Source organism: Callospermophilus lateralis, chromosome 2, assembly GCF_048772815.1.
Source record: "Callospermophilus lateralis isolate mCalLat2 chromosome 2, mCalLat2.hap1, whole genome shotgun sequence".
In the NCBI taxonomy this organism is placed as follows: Eukaryota; Metazoa; Chordata; class Mammalia; order Rodentia; family Sciuridae; genus Callospermophilus; species Callospermophilus lateralis.
This window is the reverse complement of record NC_135306.1, coordinates 151083010-151099275: the sequence shown is the minus strand read 5'-3', so window position 1 is coordinate 151099275 and position 16266 is coordinate 151083010. Positions and strand designations below refer to the sequence as shown.

General features: G+C 47.9%; 1 protein-coding gene and 1 pseudogene across 2 annotated transcripts in view; both read right to left on the bottom strand.

Annotated features, from left to right (window-relative positions):
- Positions 1–6923: 6923 nt before the first annotated feature.
- Positions 6924–7033, bottom strand: LOC143393308 (small nucleolar RNA U13; annotated as a pseudogene).
- Positions 7034–12977: 5944 nt separating this feature from the next.
- Positions 12978–16266, bottom strand: part of Pde2a (phosphodiesterase 2A) — a 59545-nt gene continuing 56256 nt past the window's right edge. For both annotated transcript variants that reach the window (XM_076846693.2, XM_076846694.2), the window contains 6 exons: positions 15936–16010; positions 15696–15795; positions 15312–15424; positions 14921–14959; positions 14698–14804; positions 12978–14382 (listed from right to left, as the gene is read on the bottom strand). In XM_076846693.2, the coding sequence (XP_076702808.1) occupies positions 14172–14382; positions 14698–14804; positions 14921–14959; positions 15312–15424; positions 15696–15795; positions 15936–16010 (645 nt within the window). In that variant the 3' untranslated portion in view covers positions 12978–14171. The remainder of the gene's footprint in view (positions 14383–14697; positions 14805–14920; positions 14960–15311; positions 15425–15695; positions 15796–15935; positions 16011–16266) is intronic.

Below are 16266 nucleotides of genomic sequence, written 5' to 3'. Positions count from 1 at the left end.
CCTTTCTGAAACAAATGGCCAAAGCCTTCTTCCTGGGATGTTCTTTCTGACATCTTTACCCAAAGATGAAGCTCTGCTCCTTCTTTCCCAGAAATGCACTTTGCAAAGCCCTATGTTTCAGACAGCTGCAGCTATGACAGTGGGCAGTCCCTCGTGCCTGTGCTCATCCGTCCTCACAACAGCCTGCAGAGGGTTATCCTTAGTCCTACTTCATAGATGAGAAAACGGAGCAAGGAAGTGGCAGGGCAGGGATTTGAATCAGGCCTGCCTGACACTGGAGTCCACACCCTTCACCACTGTGTTCTGCTGCCCCTGGCTTCCAACGGTGGGCTGTCTGCCATGCAGCAGGAGGCGCTGTGTGGAGCACATCTAGCAACTTAGAAGGTGTCATGGGAAAAGCTATGAAAAGAATAAGAAAGAACACAAAATTGGCATCCTGTATTTTGGTCACTAGGAAGACTCAGATAAGGAATCACAGATCATGTGAAGAGATGAAAACAGGTGTTTAGGGGCAGGTGTTTTGTTAAGGAAGAATTTCCATCCATGATCTTTTAAAATGGATTTGATGGCGATGTCATATAAACTGTGGTTCTTTTCCTCTGTCCTATGTCTATAAGCCTCATTCATGGTGAAAATCATTTTGCATCCTCTAGCCTGTGGTGTCCTGGAAGCTAGTTTGGTTTGATAGATGTTCAGGACTGGTCACGCAAACATGATTCCACTGTGAACATGATTTCCTCTGATGGGAGGCCTGACTGTTCGATATGCAGGCTGGTTTTACTGAGCACACTATTATCTTCAGTTGAATGGAGTGACTCTTGCAGGCTGTGATCGCCACTGAGATACTCCTGAAGAGACGCAGGCCAGCCCTAGGCTTCTCTGTAGATGTAATCTCTCTGATTAGATTTTTAATAATAGCGACTAACATTTCATTTAAGCATTCAGTGATTTTCTTGCTGAGTGCATACCATCAGGTGTTACACCTGGGTGCCACAGAGACAGAAATAAACAAACAGTCCCCTGTCAAAGAGCTCAGGGGACAGGTAATGGCAACCAATTCAATTTGGGAGAAACTGCCCTGGCTGGGATCCTTAGTAGTACATGCCACACAGGTTCAAGCAAGAGATGAGGCCCAGGCTCAGTGTTGCCCAAAGACAATAGCAAGGGACAATGTATCTGCCCAGAATGCCCAACCACACCTCAAGAATTTTCTAGTGGATACTGTCTCATCACCCTTCCACCTATAACTTTAGCACCTAGGTGAGGTGCTAGATCTTAGAATCTCCTCATGGGTATTCATGGAATATCCAGACACCTTCATCACAGCTGCTTTCTAGATGATTCTACCTTGCCTGCGTGCAGTCATCAATGCCCATGATGCCCTTCCACCTCCATATCTTACTGGGGGCAACTTCTTGAGGGAAACTAGGCTGCACAAGAAACCCAAACTATAATGGAGACCAGGAAATGTCATTTTAGTTTTCCAAACCGGTGTGGGGCCCAAGGTTGGTGACTTGAGAGACCCAAAACTGCCATCCCTGGAACAGGGGAGAGAAACATGGGTCAGGAAATAGGAGCTGGTATCCAACTCTGCTCTACCTCTAGATCTTTGTGTGATCTTAGAAGTTCTTGTCCCTTTGTGGATATTGGTTTCCTCAGATGACCCTGGGGATGTTCCTTAAGATCCATTGTGTGAGGATTCCTGCCAACTGAGCTTCTGGGCCTCGGTTTCTCTCGCCAACAAAGAGACAATGTTTCCTGCTCTTTCTTGGGAGGGCCTCCCAGTGAAGAGATGGTTTTTTTCTTCCAGCCAACACTAAAGAGATGAGGAAGCCCCTGGCAGTCTTGGTGGCTCCACTTGGCTGCAGCTGGCACAGGTGCTCTGCCAGCCTGAGGACCACCTGCCCCACCTGGCCTTGGGTGCTATTTGGGGTGGGAACTGGGCAGAGACTTTGAGGGAGGAGATGGACTCACAGCTTTGAAGTTTGAGTCCAGGCACCACCAGTTCCTTGCTGGGTGGTGTTAGGTAGATTAAATGACCTCTCTGAGTATCTGTTTCCAAATTCATGTGAAGGGATTGCTGATAATAAATAAGTTAAACACAGGAAAATCCACAGTTTAGGCTTGGATACAGGTTGTCTCAGCTCAGGTCATTCCCTCCTTTCTGCCCCAAGCTTGGAGCTTCTCTGTCATGATGCTGGCTCTGGGCACCTTGGATGATGCCCATGTGGGCTGCAGGAAGGCTGGGAGATGGCCCCGGAGGAGGGGAGCACTCACGGGGGAAACCTGCCCTGCCTCTCCCCACCCCTATTCCCCCAATACAACGTTCTCTCCACCTCATCCCAGTCAGGCCTCCAAGCCCATTGCTGACCCACATCAACCCACCCAACACCCTGACCTGGGAGCTGAACCAAGCTCATGGACAGGCAAATGGTCTCGGGAGCCTTTAGGAGGCGTTTCCCTCCAAGGCCCTGGATTTCTACCTGACCCAGGATCTCAGCTCTGCAGGGGAAGGGGGACTGCTGTCGGGCCCCCAGGAAGACGGTATTCCCAGGTGTGGACTGTGTTCACTTTGCACTTGGGAAGATGGGGGCCTCTGCCCAACAGCTGTCCAGGCAGGGGCGGCCCTCACGCCTGGGGTGCCGCATTCTTCTCCCTGCAGACCTGCCTTAGAGCCTCCATCCGGGTCCTGCCCGTCTTCCCAAGAGAGACTGACCCCCCCACCCTGTGTGGTTTTGTGGTTACCAACTTCTCCCGCCAGGGGGCAGGCATGGAGCCCGGGGACCCTTCAGTGCACCCAGCAGACCTTAAGCCACTTCAACTGGGTCATCCTCTTGTGAGCTCTCCCCGAGGTCTGGGCAAGTGGGTCAACCTCCCTCATTTGATCTTCATGAATTCACTCCCCTATTCATCCACACACCACTCACCAGACCCCTCTGCTCATGAGCCTTTTTATCCCCTTGCCCAGTCATGCTGGCCCACATTCCTTCAATGGCCCACTTACCCGTTCACTCCTGCACTTACTGCTTCAGTCATTTGCCCATTTCTCCTTCAATGGGTTTTCCTCTGCCTGGCCATCCACTTCTCCCTCCATACATCCCGTAAGCATTGACAGAGGCTTTTGGCAGGCCAGGAATCAGGCACTGTATTCAACTCTCTGTTCCAGAGACAGATAAGTTCTCTAACAAGAACAAATGGAGAACTCACAGAAGACAGGGGGACGCTGTGCACCTCCTGTGTCTGCCTTGTTTGTTTCTCTGGACCTCAGATGCAGAGAGTGGAGCTAATCCTACGTTTCAGCCTTGACCCATCACTGGCCCATCCAAGGACCTGATCTTACTTTAATTATTCCTTTTTTTCCTCATCCTTCCTTCTCTTCTTCAAAAGTAATCATGCACTTAATGTCTAATATTTCTTTTCTCTTTTTTTTTAAGCAGCACTAGAGATCAAAACCAGGGCCACATACATGCAAGTTAAGTGCTCTAACACTGAGTTACACCCCCAGACCCTTCTTCCTTTTTAATTTTGAGACAGAGTTTCACTAAGTTGTTGAGGCTGGCCTCCAACTTGCAATCCTTCTGCCTCCGCCTCCCGAATAGCCAGAACTGTAGGTGGATATCACCATGTCCATCTGTGTCTAGCCTTTTGCTCATGTGAATTCTTATAAAATGAAAGCCATAATTCTGAAAACCTACATTTTAATTATGTAAATTGTACTGTATGATAAATCTCATTCCCTGTCTCCTTTTTTTTCCCTATAATAGTTTTTTAGAATTCATGTTACTATATGTACATCTATACATTCAATATTCCTCCCACAGGACTCCATGATGCACATACACCCCATTATGCCCAACAACATACTGGGTCCTCAGTCAGTGTCCTCATTTTTGAAGCCTGTGGTTTTTCTGGGATACAAATATTCATATCCAGGAGTGGCACTGTGGGTCACAGGGCATACACATACTTAATTTGAGTGCTGCTATGGAGAGAGCTGCATCCATCCTCATTCCCAATGACAGTGTCAAAGCTCCAGTTTCCCACACCTCTGTCCACAGTTGACGTCTGACTTTCTGATTTCTGCCAGTCTAATAGATAGAAAATAACTTGTTTTTTTCCATTTCTATTTCTCAGAAAACCGGTAAGTTTGAGCATCCTTTCCAGGTCCTTTGAGTTTCCTTTTCTATAAATTACTTATTTGGGTGATTCCCTCCCCCGCCCCTCTTTTCTATTTCCTCCTACTGGGGTTGCTGTCTTCTTGTGGACTTACAAGAATTTCTCATATATTGCAGATATTAGCCCCTTGTCAATTTTATTTTTTTTCTTCCTTGTCAATTTTAAACTTTGCAAATAACTTCTCCTATTCTATCAGCTCTCTACTAACTTTATCCATGATATGTGTCACTGACCAGAAATCTACAATTTCAATGTAATTGAATTCATAAATTGCTTTTCATTATAGCTTGCCCTCAATGCTCACAAAGCTAGTCTACATTTCTTAGTACTTTTTACTTTCATATTTTGTCTATAATCCACATAGCATCCACCTGTATATATGATATTAAATAGTGATTAGTTTCCTTTCCTTTCTTTCCTTTATTTTTATTTTTTGGCAGCACTGGGATTGAGCCCAGGACCTCGCCCATGCTAAGCAAACACTCTACCACAGAGCCACATCCCCGGCTATTTTATTTTATTTTGAATCTGTAAGTTGCCCAGGCTGACTTCGAACTTGTGGTCCTCCTATCTCAATTTCTCTAGTAGCTAGGATTACAGGTGTGCAACACTGTGCCTGGCTCAGTTTTCTCTTTTCTTTTTCTTTTTTTCAATATCCTGGTGAGTTTTCTCAACAATCCACTCTTTCTCTAGGTTCTGCTCTCACTTTTATTGTGTAGTAACATGGAATTCCTATTTACATGTATGTTCATCTCTGAACTCTCTGTTCTATTCCTTGGCCCATTAGCCTGCTTGTACCAATAATCACTTTTTAAATTACATCCCTCTTTACTGTCACTTTTTAAAGTTAATTTACTATTCACAGACTTTTCTTATTCCATATATATATTTATAGGAGTTTATTGAGAGGCTTGAGAAATCTAACAAGAATTTGAATAGGGATGGTATTGAATATCTAGATTATTTTTGGGAGAATTAATTTATAACAATATGAAATCATCCCATCCAGAGTGTGGAATGTTTTTCCATCATTTAAATAATCTCCTGTGTTTCCAATCAGAGTTCAAGATTCTGTCCTAAAGATTGCATCGTATTCTTGCCTGAGTTAATTTCTAAGATGTTTTATAGCTATTGTGAGTGAAATACTTTTTTTTTTTTTTAACAGAATGGGGTATTGAACCCCCAGCCTCCCACATGCTAGACAAGTACTCTACACTGAGCTATATCCCCAGATCTTTCTCTTTAAATATTTGTTTAGTTATAAATGGACACAATACCTCTATTTTATCTATCTTTGTATAGTGCTGAGGATAGAACCCAGGGCCTCACATGTGCTAGGCAAATGCTCTACCACTGAGTGACAACCAAGCCCTACCCAGCCCTTTTAAAAAATTTTTTTCCATATATTTTATTGGTACATTCGTCTACATAATGGTGGAATTTGTTGTTACATAGTTGTATATGTACACAATATAATAATATAATTTGGCCAATATTATTTCTGAGTATTTCCCCTTTCCTTTCCCTTCTGCCACCCCATGGTCCCTTTAATCTACTCTACTGATCTCCCTTTGATTTTCATGAGATCCATCCCCAACTTCCTTTCCTTTTTTCCTCTCTAGCTTCCACACATGAGAGAAAACATCTGACCCTTGACCTTCTGAGTAGGCCCAGCCTTTATTTTTAAGTTGTCTTTTCTTGTTGGTTCTTGCCATTATATAGAAAGGCTACTGATTTTTAAAGCTGCTTTTTTTTTAATATTTATTTTTTTAGGTATAGATGGACACAACACAATGCCTTTATTTTTATGTGGTGCTGAGGATTGAACCCAGGTCCCGCCCGTGCTAGGGGAGCGCTCTACCGCTGAGCCACAATCCCAGCCCCTGATTTTTATCTTAATGCCAGCAACATTGATGCTCTCTCAGTTCTGTTTGTCTATTAATTCTGTTTGTTTTCTAATAAGCTGAATGTATCATCTGTGAAAAATGACAGTTTCATCTGGTCCTTCCCAAATATGCACCTTTTCTCTTCCTTTCATTAGAGCATTGACCGGGATCTCCAGCCCTGAGCTAAACAGTATTGGTGATAGTGCCACTATCATTCCTGCCTTATTTTTGTTCATAAGAACAACATATTGACTAAAATGGTTTAAATGATGGCTGAAATTTTTTGGAATATTACCTTTTCCAAGTTAATCACCATGTAATCCAAGTTTGTTGAATTTTTTAAAAGCACACATTAATATTAACTATAGTAAAGACTTCTCCCACACCAATTGAAATAATCATATGATTTTTCTCAATAAGTCTATTAACATTGTGAACTACATTGGCAGGTTTATCAAGATGAAAATTTTTCCATCTGATTATGATACATCTTAAAATATGCTGTTGCATCTGGTTAGCTCGTATTTTATATAGGATTTTTGCATCTAAATTCATAGGCAAAAATGGAGCTAATCTTGCATTATCTATTTTTTGCATTATTATCTCATTTGGAAATCAAGGACAGGTTAATTTTATTAAATGAGCTGGCAGCTTAACTTTTCTTCTGGAACGGTTTATATGAATTAGAAATCGATCTGAAAAGCTATTTGGAAGGGGAATTTTTTTTGAGGAAGGGAGGCTGTTGACGACAATGTCATTCCTTTAATACATATTTATCTATTCAAGTTTTACATCCCGTAAATTTTCTATTTTTCTAGAAATGTATCTACTTCATCCAGGTTTTCGGATTGTAATTTTTTTCTTCACATGGGACTAGCAATGTGCAGAGGTTATGGTGGGGTGTAGAGGGAGGTACATCTCACACAATGGTGCAAACACCTTACCATCATGCCTATGAACCACAAAAGAATCTGTAGTTATTATGTTTTTTATTATCTCTTTTTCCCCCATGTTTTTATTTGTGCATTATAATTGTACATAATGGTGGGATTTGTTGTTATGTAGTTGTACATTCACACAATGTAACAATATAATTTGGACAATATTATTCCCTAGTACTTCTCTGTACCCTCCCCTTGTCCCTCCCTCTAGTCGCTTTCCTCTACTGATCTCCCTCCCTTTCATTTTCATGAGATCCCCCTCACATCTTGCTTTCCTTTGTCCTCTCCTCTTTCTACATATGAGAGAAAACATATGACCCTTGACCTTCTGAGCTTGGCTTCTTTCACTTAACATAATGGTCTTAAGTTCTATCCATTTTCCTACAAATGACATAATTTCATTTTTCTTTATACCTGAATAAAACCCCCATTGGGTATATATACCACATTTTCTTTATCCATTTATGCATTGGTGGACATCTAGGCTGGTTCCATAGTTTGGCTATTGTAAATTTATTATGTTTTTTATTATGTTTTTAACCTCTCTGGAATCGGTAAATATTGTCTGGGTTTTGTTCTATATTTAGTTCTTTCTTTTTGTGTGTGTTTGTTTTAGTGATTAATCTTGTTAGGGTCAATCTTATTAATCTTTTCAAAGAAACAGCATTTGGCTTTGGAACCTTCTGTAATTGTTATTGCTGATATTCTCAAGGTTATTTATTTCTGCCCCATGTTTGCTTATTTTTTTCTTCTTTTTTTGCTCTCTTGTTCAGCCTCGAGTTGAATGCTTAACTCATTTATTTCATTCATTTTTAGAGTCTTCTTTTCCTGACAAATGAATTAAAAGATATAAAAAGAAATACATTCACTTGTCATTTGAAATAGCTTTGGTCATTTCACAAATGTGGATGTGTAGTAAGGATTTTTTAATAATCTAATTTTAAGAATTTCATAATTTCCATTGTAGTTTTTAACCCACGGATAATTTAGTAATATGCAACTCAATGTCCAGATACATGGTAATTTGACCATTAGTTTGTTATCAATGTCCCTTTATATCTACAATAGAATTATGATCAGAAAACATTGTGCATACTGATCCTTTAGAGTTTTTAGTCCTCCATGTTGCCTCATAGAGGGTCTCTTTTTCAGATATTCTGTGTATGCACAGACCACATACTACGGAGAAAGTGTGTGTATTCTTTGGTTGTGCCCTTTTGCATTCCAACCAGAAATAATTGTGGTTGAGAACTCTCATGATAACCTGATTCCTTCTCCTTTCAGGTGATCTGCATTTCCCCTTGGGAAATTTCAGAATTTTCTCTTTATATTGTTGGTCTTAAATGTGTGTATGTGCTTGTGTTTTTCCTTTACCTCCCCGATTGACATTCTCTGGTCCCTTTTAATCTTAGGTCTTCCAATTTTTTGCCCTCTCTTTTAAGCTGCTTATTATCTGGACGTTGACACTTCTACTTTTGTCCTGCACATCTCTCATATTTTCTCTTCCTTTATTTCTTGATTCATTTCTTATTGCCTATGTTGACAGTGTTCCCACTTGATCCTCAAAATTCACTGATCATTTCATCTTTTGCCTTCTTTACTCCATCCTGATTCTTTTACTTGGTTCTTTTTATTTTTTACAAATGTTTTCTTATTCTTACTTCGTGCTGCTATTATCTTCTCTTACGTCCTTAAGTAAATTTAAAGTATTTAAATGCAGATCCCATCTGTTCCGGAAAGTCACCCTCAGTCGTGTTTCTTAGTTGATGTACTCTTTCAACATGGTGGCCAGTGTTTCCCTGGGGGGCATCGTGATTCCAACTGGTAATGTGGACTGGGGGTGAGCTGAAGGCAGGCCCTGGTCTGTATTGGGATCCTGACTTAAAGCAGGTGAGCACCAAGCACCACGCAGACGCAATCGGGCACCTTCTTCTGCAAGCACCTTCTCTGACTGTGACCCTCCTGCAGGGAAGCAGCGTCAAGAAGAGGCATCTCCCTGAAGGTGCAGGGCTGGGAGGTCAGGCAGTGATTGTCCACGGCAGCGTGGGTGCCTCCCCCAACCCAGCTCCTCACTTTTCTCTCTCCCTACCCCAATCCACCCCAGAGTGTTGTTGTTAGTTCCTAGAATCCCTCACTTCCCATTCAGTTATGTGATTTCTCCAGGGATAATTTAGGGAATTGAAATGGACAGCTATCTTGGCAGGAAGTCACCACACTACCCATTCTCACATCTGACCCGCCAACCTCCAAATTTGGCTCATTGCTTCCTGTATGGATTCATCCTGGCCACCTATACCCAGATTTCACTCATATGCAACTCCCCAGAATGGGGCAGCCTCCCCACCCCGGCCAGAGCACCTTCCTATAGCTTGAAGGTCTCCAGTGGGGCACATCATTCCAGTATATGGTTATGAACAGGAAAACTAAGACCAGTGAGGAATTCTAATGCTCAGCCTGCCAGGAGAAAAAAGAAATCCCAAGAGGGATTGTGAACAGAGCAGAGGAGTTCAGGTGCCAGTCTATGGTGACAGCTCTTGCTCTGTGTTTCAGGAAAGAACCCAGAAGTGGTAACTTTTGTCAGATGAGAGGACCCCCTTGACATCCTTGATCTTCCCCACACCCTACAGGCTGTCTCCTCCCCTCCTTCCTGGACCCCTTCTCCCTGACCCAATACTCCCTTCTCTCCCCAGGTGTGGTCCAGACCCTGGCCTTGAGGGCTTCCCTGTACCCCCTGGGGGCCCAGCTCCTGCTCAGAGGCTGCATCTCATGCCTTCTCTTCCCTGGATCTGGCACCATCCTAGGAGGCCACAATGAGGCAGTGGAAAAAAAAATCTCTCAACATAATCTCACTCCATCTAGCCTTCCATGGCTCACTTCCCCTCCCCATACCCAAGACCCTCACCCCAAATTCCCCTCCTCCCTGCAACCCTCCCTCACTCCTGTCTCAAGGAGACTGAGCCCTGGGAGGCTCAGCAGCCAGGGTGGACTGAGGCCTTTTGCACCGCCCCTTGCAAGTCCCCACCTCCTGGCCTGCTTTTCTGGTCTGTCTGCAGTGTCCTTTACCTCCCCTTCCACTTGGCCTCCCCACCCAAACTTCAAGATCCTCTAAGGGTCCCAGCCTCCTCCTGTCCTGCTCTGCCTCTCTCAGCTGGTGAGCAGAGGACAAGACCTTCAATGCTCCCTTGCAATTATTTAATGCACAAGAAAGGTGGGTGGCCTCAATTCTGCCCACACCTGATCATAGGCTGACTCTGTTTTCCCAGGGGTCCTTCTGCAGAGGGAGATCAATCAGCTGGTGGACACTCCCAGGGGACAAGGGGTCCAACTCAGGTAGAACTGATGGACTTCTGTCCTGTTCAGAGAGCACCTATAGAGGCAGGTAGACTTCTGGAAGCATTTCCCATTGTTCCTGGGGAATGTAGGCTGTGTCGAGTGTGTGTAGTGGAATCCATGTAAAAGAATGATCATATGAGGCTGTGCATGTGGGAGTGCCACTGTGTGTGTGAGTATGAAGGGGCTTACAGGGGTGAACCTGAGCCAGACTATCTCAACATCTCACCCCTGCTTTCTCTGACCCCAATCTGATTAGGATTGCAAGTGCTGGGTGCCACCTACTGGACATGAGCTGTGCTACAAACCATAAGTCACTTTCACTTTCTCCCTGCCCCCCAACACACACCCACCAGAGTGCACTTTTCTGATCCCAGCTCTTGCTCTGCGGCTCAATCCACTTGCTTGTCACCCTGCTCCCCATGACAGTCATGCAGAAACTGAAGACGGAGACCTTGTTCTCCTGAGCTACCTTGTTCTATCCTAGAGAAAGAGCCCTTGGAGGGGAGGCAGACAGGCAGGGCTCACATCCTAGCCTTGGCAGATTACTTAACCTCTCTGAACCTCAGTCCACTTAGCTACAAAATAGGCTAATAGTGTCTACGACACAGAATCCTTGTGAAATGTAAAATGAAACCATTAAGTTGGGAGGGCAGGGAAGCTACTAGAAGCCAGTGGGGTTAGACTTGTGTCCTCTCAGCTGGTGAGGTGAGGGCTGCCCACAGGCTCTGGCCAGAAACATAGCCTTCCCCCTATCTGTCCTCTGCCTCTTCTCCTGGACTGTTGCCCTGACCAACCCAGACAGCTGCCCAGTCCACCTTTCCAGAGAGCCCAGGCCCTGCCAGAAGCTCCACCTCACACCAGGGTGCCATGAGGACGGTGCTAAGCAGCCACCCAGGGCTCTTCATGGGCAGGCATGGAGCCCACCTTCCAGAGCACCTCCCAGTACTCTCTGCACCCCTACCTCCACCACCTCCCCGTCACCAAGTCCCGCCAATCCAACCTCTCACAGTCCTCTCCTCGCCCAGCCCAGGGCAGAGCAGCACCCACAGAATGATCCCTGCTCAAGCTCCCTCACAGTCACTTCTCTACTCTCCAGCAGGAACTTTCTGGAGCACTCAGAAACACAGAGGGAGTCCCTCTCCCGCCAAAGGCCTGGCCCACAGAGGAAAGGCAAGCTGCACAGCCTGGCATTTTGGCCCTTGGGTGTGAGCTGGCCTCATCTGCCTCCCTCGTCTGCAGGCCGCAGCTCCCCTCCCCGCGCCTTCACTGTGCAGTTCACGTCTCTTGTGCCTGCAGGAGAGCATATCCTCTTCTTCAAACCTCCCCGGGTTCTTCCCAGGATTATGATCCTGCCTGAGGCCCCACAGCCCGGGTATGAGTTTGGGTCTCCATCAAGCTATGAGACCCTCCAAACCAGGAACAAAGACAAAGTTAGCTCTGGGCTCAGCACAGGGTCCTGCATGCGTGAGGAAATCATCTGTGGGTTGTTCACTCAATTTGGTGATAAGGAGGGTTGCGTCACAGCATGGTCTTCAAAGGACAACTGGGCTGAGGATGGACAGCAGATGCGGGGTTGAGGGGTCAGCAAAGCCCCTAGGGATTGTATTCAGGCTGTTTCTTCTTTGTCCAAGACTTACGGAAGAAGGACATGTACGCACATTCAGGGTGGCGCGGGGGTCAAGGGCAGAAGAGCAGCCGCCAGCCTACGCAGACTCTGTTGTCAACTGAGCATCATTAGGATAGCCAACCCCTGCCTGCCTAGGCCAGGAACTGACCCCTACTCCTGCCTGGGAGCCCCCTGGTCAGTCCTGAGTCCTGTGCTGGAACCCAAGCCCCAAGAGGAAGGTGGGAGGCCCTGAGACCATCTAGCCCAGGGGAGCGGATTCCATACCCACATAGGCAGCGATCCGCAAGGCTAGCATCCTGGGGGACTGTTGTGATGACAGGATGGCTCTATCTATCTCCTCCTTCACAGGTCGAGCCTGACTAGTTGTGATGAACAGAAGAGAGGTTTAGGCCAGCTGGGGACAGGGCCTGGAGACTTCGCCAGTCGAGCCTCCTCATGGCCCCCAACCTGGATTCTGCGTCTCTCACCCGTGCTGAGGCAACACTCACACGGTCAGGTGAGCAGGGACTAACTCCCAGACACAACCCAGGGATGGATCATGTGTGGAGCTCACCACAGGGGAACTCCTTTGACAGGACACAGGGAAACTGGGACGTGGGACTTAACAGGGATTCGGGCATCCTGAAGCTAGAACAAGGTTCAGAGTCTGGGACCCGTGCAGTACAGCCTGACAACCAACGCAGGCAGCACACAGGTATAGAAGGCCACCTCCTCCAGGCAGTCTCCCTGATTGCTTCAGCTTCTCTTTGCATTCTACAATTTCTAAAAATTGATATGTCCCTCACTGCTCCATGTCTAGGCTTCACCATCTGCAATCCACCCCTGAGCATGCACCAGTGGGCACAGGGCTGGCACAGGGAGTAACCCAACAGGTCTATAACTCCCCCCAAAGAAGGGCTAAGCACCAGGGTGGGGACTCTGGTAGCTGGGGGAGTTCCAAAGGACATATACCTTTCCCAGGTCTGTTTCCCCTCCACACCATGCAGGGTCTGCCCACAGCCCCACAGGGCGGGGTTGGTAGAAAGAAATAGATTTATTTTCATGTACAAAGCGGTCAGCCCACGGGACCACATACAACAGGTGCACAGAGTCCTAGAAAAACACGTCTCTCTAAAGGCAACTCAGAGTAGGTAAGGCAGGTGGCCCCTCCCCGCCCCCACACACAGAACAAAACAGAAGAGCGAAACCAGTGGGCCAGGCTGAAGCAAGAGGCCTGGCCCTGGGGGGACCCCAAGCCCTGGGTACACGTGGATATGGCCTTGAAGAGGAGAGAAACCCTGCCAGGGTGAAGCCAGGTCCCCCTCTGGCTGCAGGAAAGGGAGAAGGGCTCAGGCCAAGGGGTGTACTTAGGAGACACTGAGGAACTCAGGGGACACTGAGGAGCTCAGGGCCCTAGGGTAGCAGAGACATTTCACACCCTCTGTTGGGCTCCTTGGCGCCGTGGAGACTTTTATCTAAACGGGATCTTAGAGAACAGATTGTCTTACTCTCTGTTTTGCCCGAATAGGGAAAGGAACTTGCCCAGGGTCACACAGCCAGCAGAAAGCACTGCTGACACATCTGTCCTGTCTCCCAGCATGGGATCCTTCTGCCCATTCATTGTTCCTATCTGCTTTCTGCCTAAGTCCCCTCCCCAGAACACTGAGCTGCCCCTCTGGCAGCTTCCTCCTGGGGTCCCTGTATCCCTCAAGTACAGGGGTGGTCCTCACAGGCACCTTTACCCCGTGCTGATTTCCATTTCTGCCCACAGCAGAGCTAGTGATTGTTTCCCCTGCTCATGGAGAAGTCCTACCTTCCCTTCCATGAGGAGCCTGGAGACCCCAATGGGGTGGGGGCCCCCAGGGGAGAAGGACACAGATCTGATGAGGCAAGAAAGGGGCACAGAAGGAACCATCCAGACTGTTCAGAGAAAGAGTGGCTTGGGGAGAACTCGCCAGGGTACTGTCAGAGGAGCAGAGCAGGGCCCACTGCTCATTGGTCACCCCTGTGCTCCTGGAGGACAAATCACAAAGTCTTGGCAAGGCTGGAAGTGTTGCTTTCACTCTAACGATGAGAAAGCTGAGGCCCAGGAAAGTCCACACATGCCCAGGGTGACATGGCACATCCTGGTCTAGAATCCAGGACCCATGGCTCTAGTTCCCAGTGCATCAGGCCAGACGGGTGGAGGGTTGTGGAAAAAGAGCCGGGCAGGAAGGGTCCCGGAGGGGATCACTCAGCATCAAGGCTGCAGCAGCCATTGACGGGGGCCCTAGTGCCGTCCACCTCGGGCACCTCATATTCCTCATCCAGGAAGTCCAGCGAGTTGTTGCTTGGGAGGCCACGGATGGTGAACTTGTGGGACACCTTGGTCCAATGTTCACGGTTGGAGGCCACCCGCTCATACAGCTCTGCCGCTTTGGGGAACAAGTCCTGTAAAAGTCTGTGGGAGTTGGAGATGGAGCAGGGTTAGAAGTTAAAACTCAGCATAGACAGCAAGAAAAATGAAGAGTCGCACCACAGGCGGAATTTCTGCAGGGGTCTGAGCTATAGGATTAGCACAGGAAAGCAGGATGGTCTCCCACAGCTGGGGGCCAAGGATGAAATGAAGGGCCCATTGAGGCAGGAGGCAGCTGTGTACCAGCTGGAATTGGTCAAGGACAAACTCAGCACCATGTCTACTGTTTCACCCACAGCTGGCCCCACTCTGCACCACCCTCTCCAGGCAGTCCCCAGCCATCCCTGTGAGCTCACTCACTTGTAGATGGGCATTGCAATGTGCTCCATGAAGCTGATCTGCAGCTCGGGGATGTAGGCCTTCTCCCGGTCCATCATCTCCATTGGCCGGTTGCCCATGGCTTTCTCCTGCAGGCAGCAAGACATCAGGCCTGCCCCTCCTGTTCCTCCATCAGGGACCAGGGTCAGGCTAGCCCAATGCCGCCCCAGCCTAGGCCAGAAGTGCTCCCCCAACCTGAACATACCAAGTCTCCCTGGGAGAAGAATTCTTTGTAGATCAGCTCCTGGAAGACAATGTTCTTGTTACCTTCTGTGGGTGGGATCCATCCCCCCAAGCCCATGCTCCAAGAGCAAAGTGAAGCCGAGTGATCCCCTCCCACTGAGGGCCTGACATTACCAGCCCAAGCCTGGCAGTGAGATGGTCCTAGAAGAGGTGGATGCTGGGTTCTGGTCCACCTTTCTCCAGTCACTGACTTGCTATGCAACCCTGAGTCTCCTCACCCATCACCTGAGTAGTCTAGGTTTCTGTCTCCCCCAAATCTAGCCAGGCTGGGCTCGGCACAGAGAGGCTGCAGAGGGGTCACAGAGCTGAGCAGAATGTGCAGCCTATACCTTTGCAGACAGGGGATCACTTACTGCGATCTTTCTGGTGGTCTTCCAGCCCTTGGTCTGGTCAGAGAGGTCACAGGAGGTCATCAGGAGGCAGAGGAGAAGTCTGTGGTGCTGCTTGTTGGTTCGGTCATAGCCCACTGTTGGGGGACCATGGGTTTAAGGAGAGGAGGAGCAGCCTCCTTGTACCCTCTGAGAACTAGGCTCCCACCTCAAAGCTAGCCAGGGAATTAGGCCTTCCCAATGGGAGTCAAGGGGCCAGTGCTGGGTCTTTTGGCAGGGGCCATGTTGCCAGGGAAGGGCCAATGCTGAAAGGGAATGTGTCTGAGCCCTGGGGATGCTCCCCAAGCAGTTCCCCACCCTGGTCACCCATCCCTCCCTGGCTGGGAGCCTAGGGCTAATGGCAGGCACCTTCGGCCATCTTCTGAAGGTCCTTGAAGATGCGGAGGTGGTGGGCCAGGTCCGTGGCCAAGATGATATCTCGCATCAGGTCCAGCATGCGCTGGTAGTCCTGGGGTGGGTCAAGGGAGGAGCTTCATGGCCTCCCGCTGGACACAACCCACCACTCACCCCTGAGGAGTACCCACAGCTCCTTCTTCTGTCTGGGCCAGTTGCTGGACCCACCCCTACTCACTGCTCCCCGCCCATCACCTTCCGGGAGAAGTGGTCAAAGATGTTGCAGCCGTGGGTATTAAGGATGGCGATGGCCTGAGCAAAGTGATGCCTCTGAGGGAAGAGAAGAGAGGGACTGCTGGGGCAAAGGGGCTCCCCACACCCTGACCCCACAAGAGGCAGTCAAACCAGGTAGAAAGGGGACTCAGGAGTCCTGCTTCCCTTTCTGAGCTGTTCCAACCCTCTGGGGGACCCAGGGCAAGTCCTTGTCCAGCTCCACGCCTCAGACACCTCAGCTGTCACATGGAGAGACCCAGTAAAGTAAACTTGAAGGGCATCACAGGTTGGAAAAATTTTGAAAGGTTTCCTT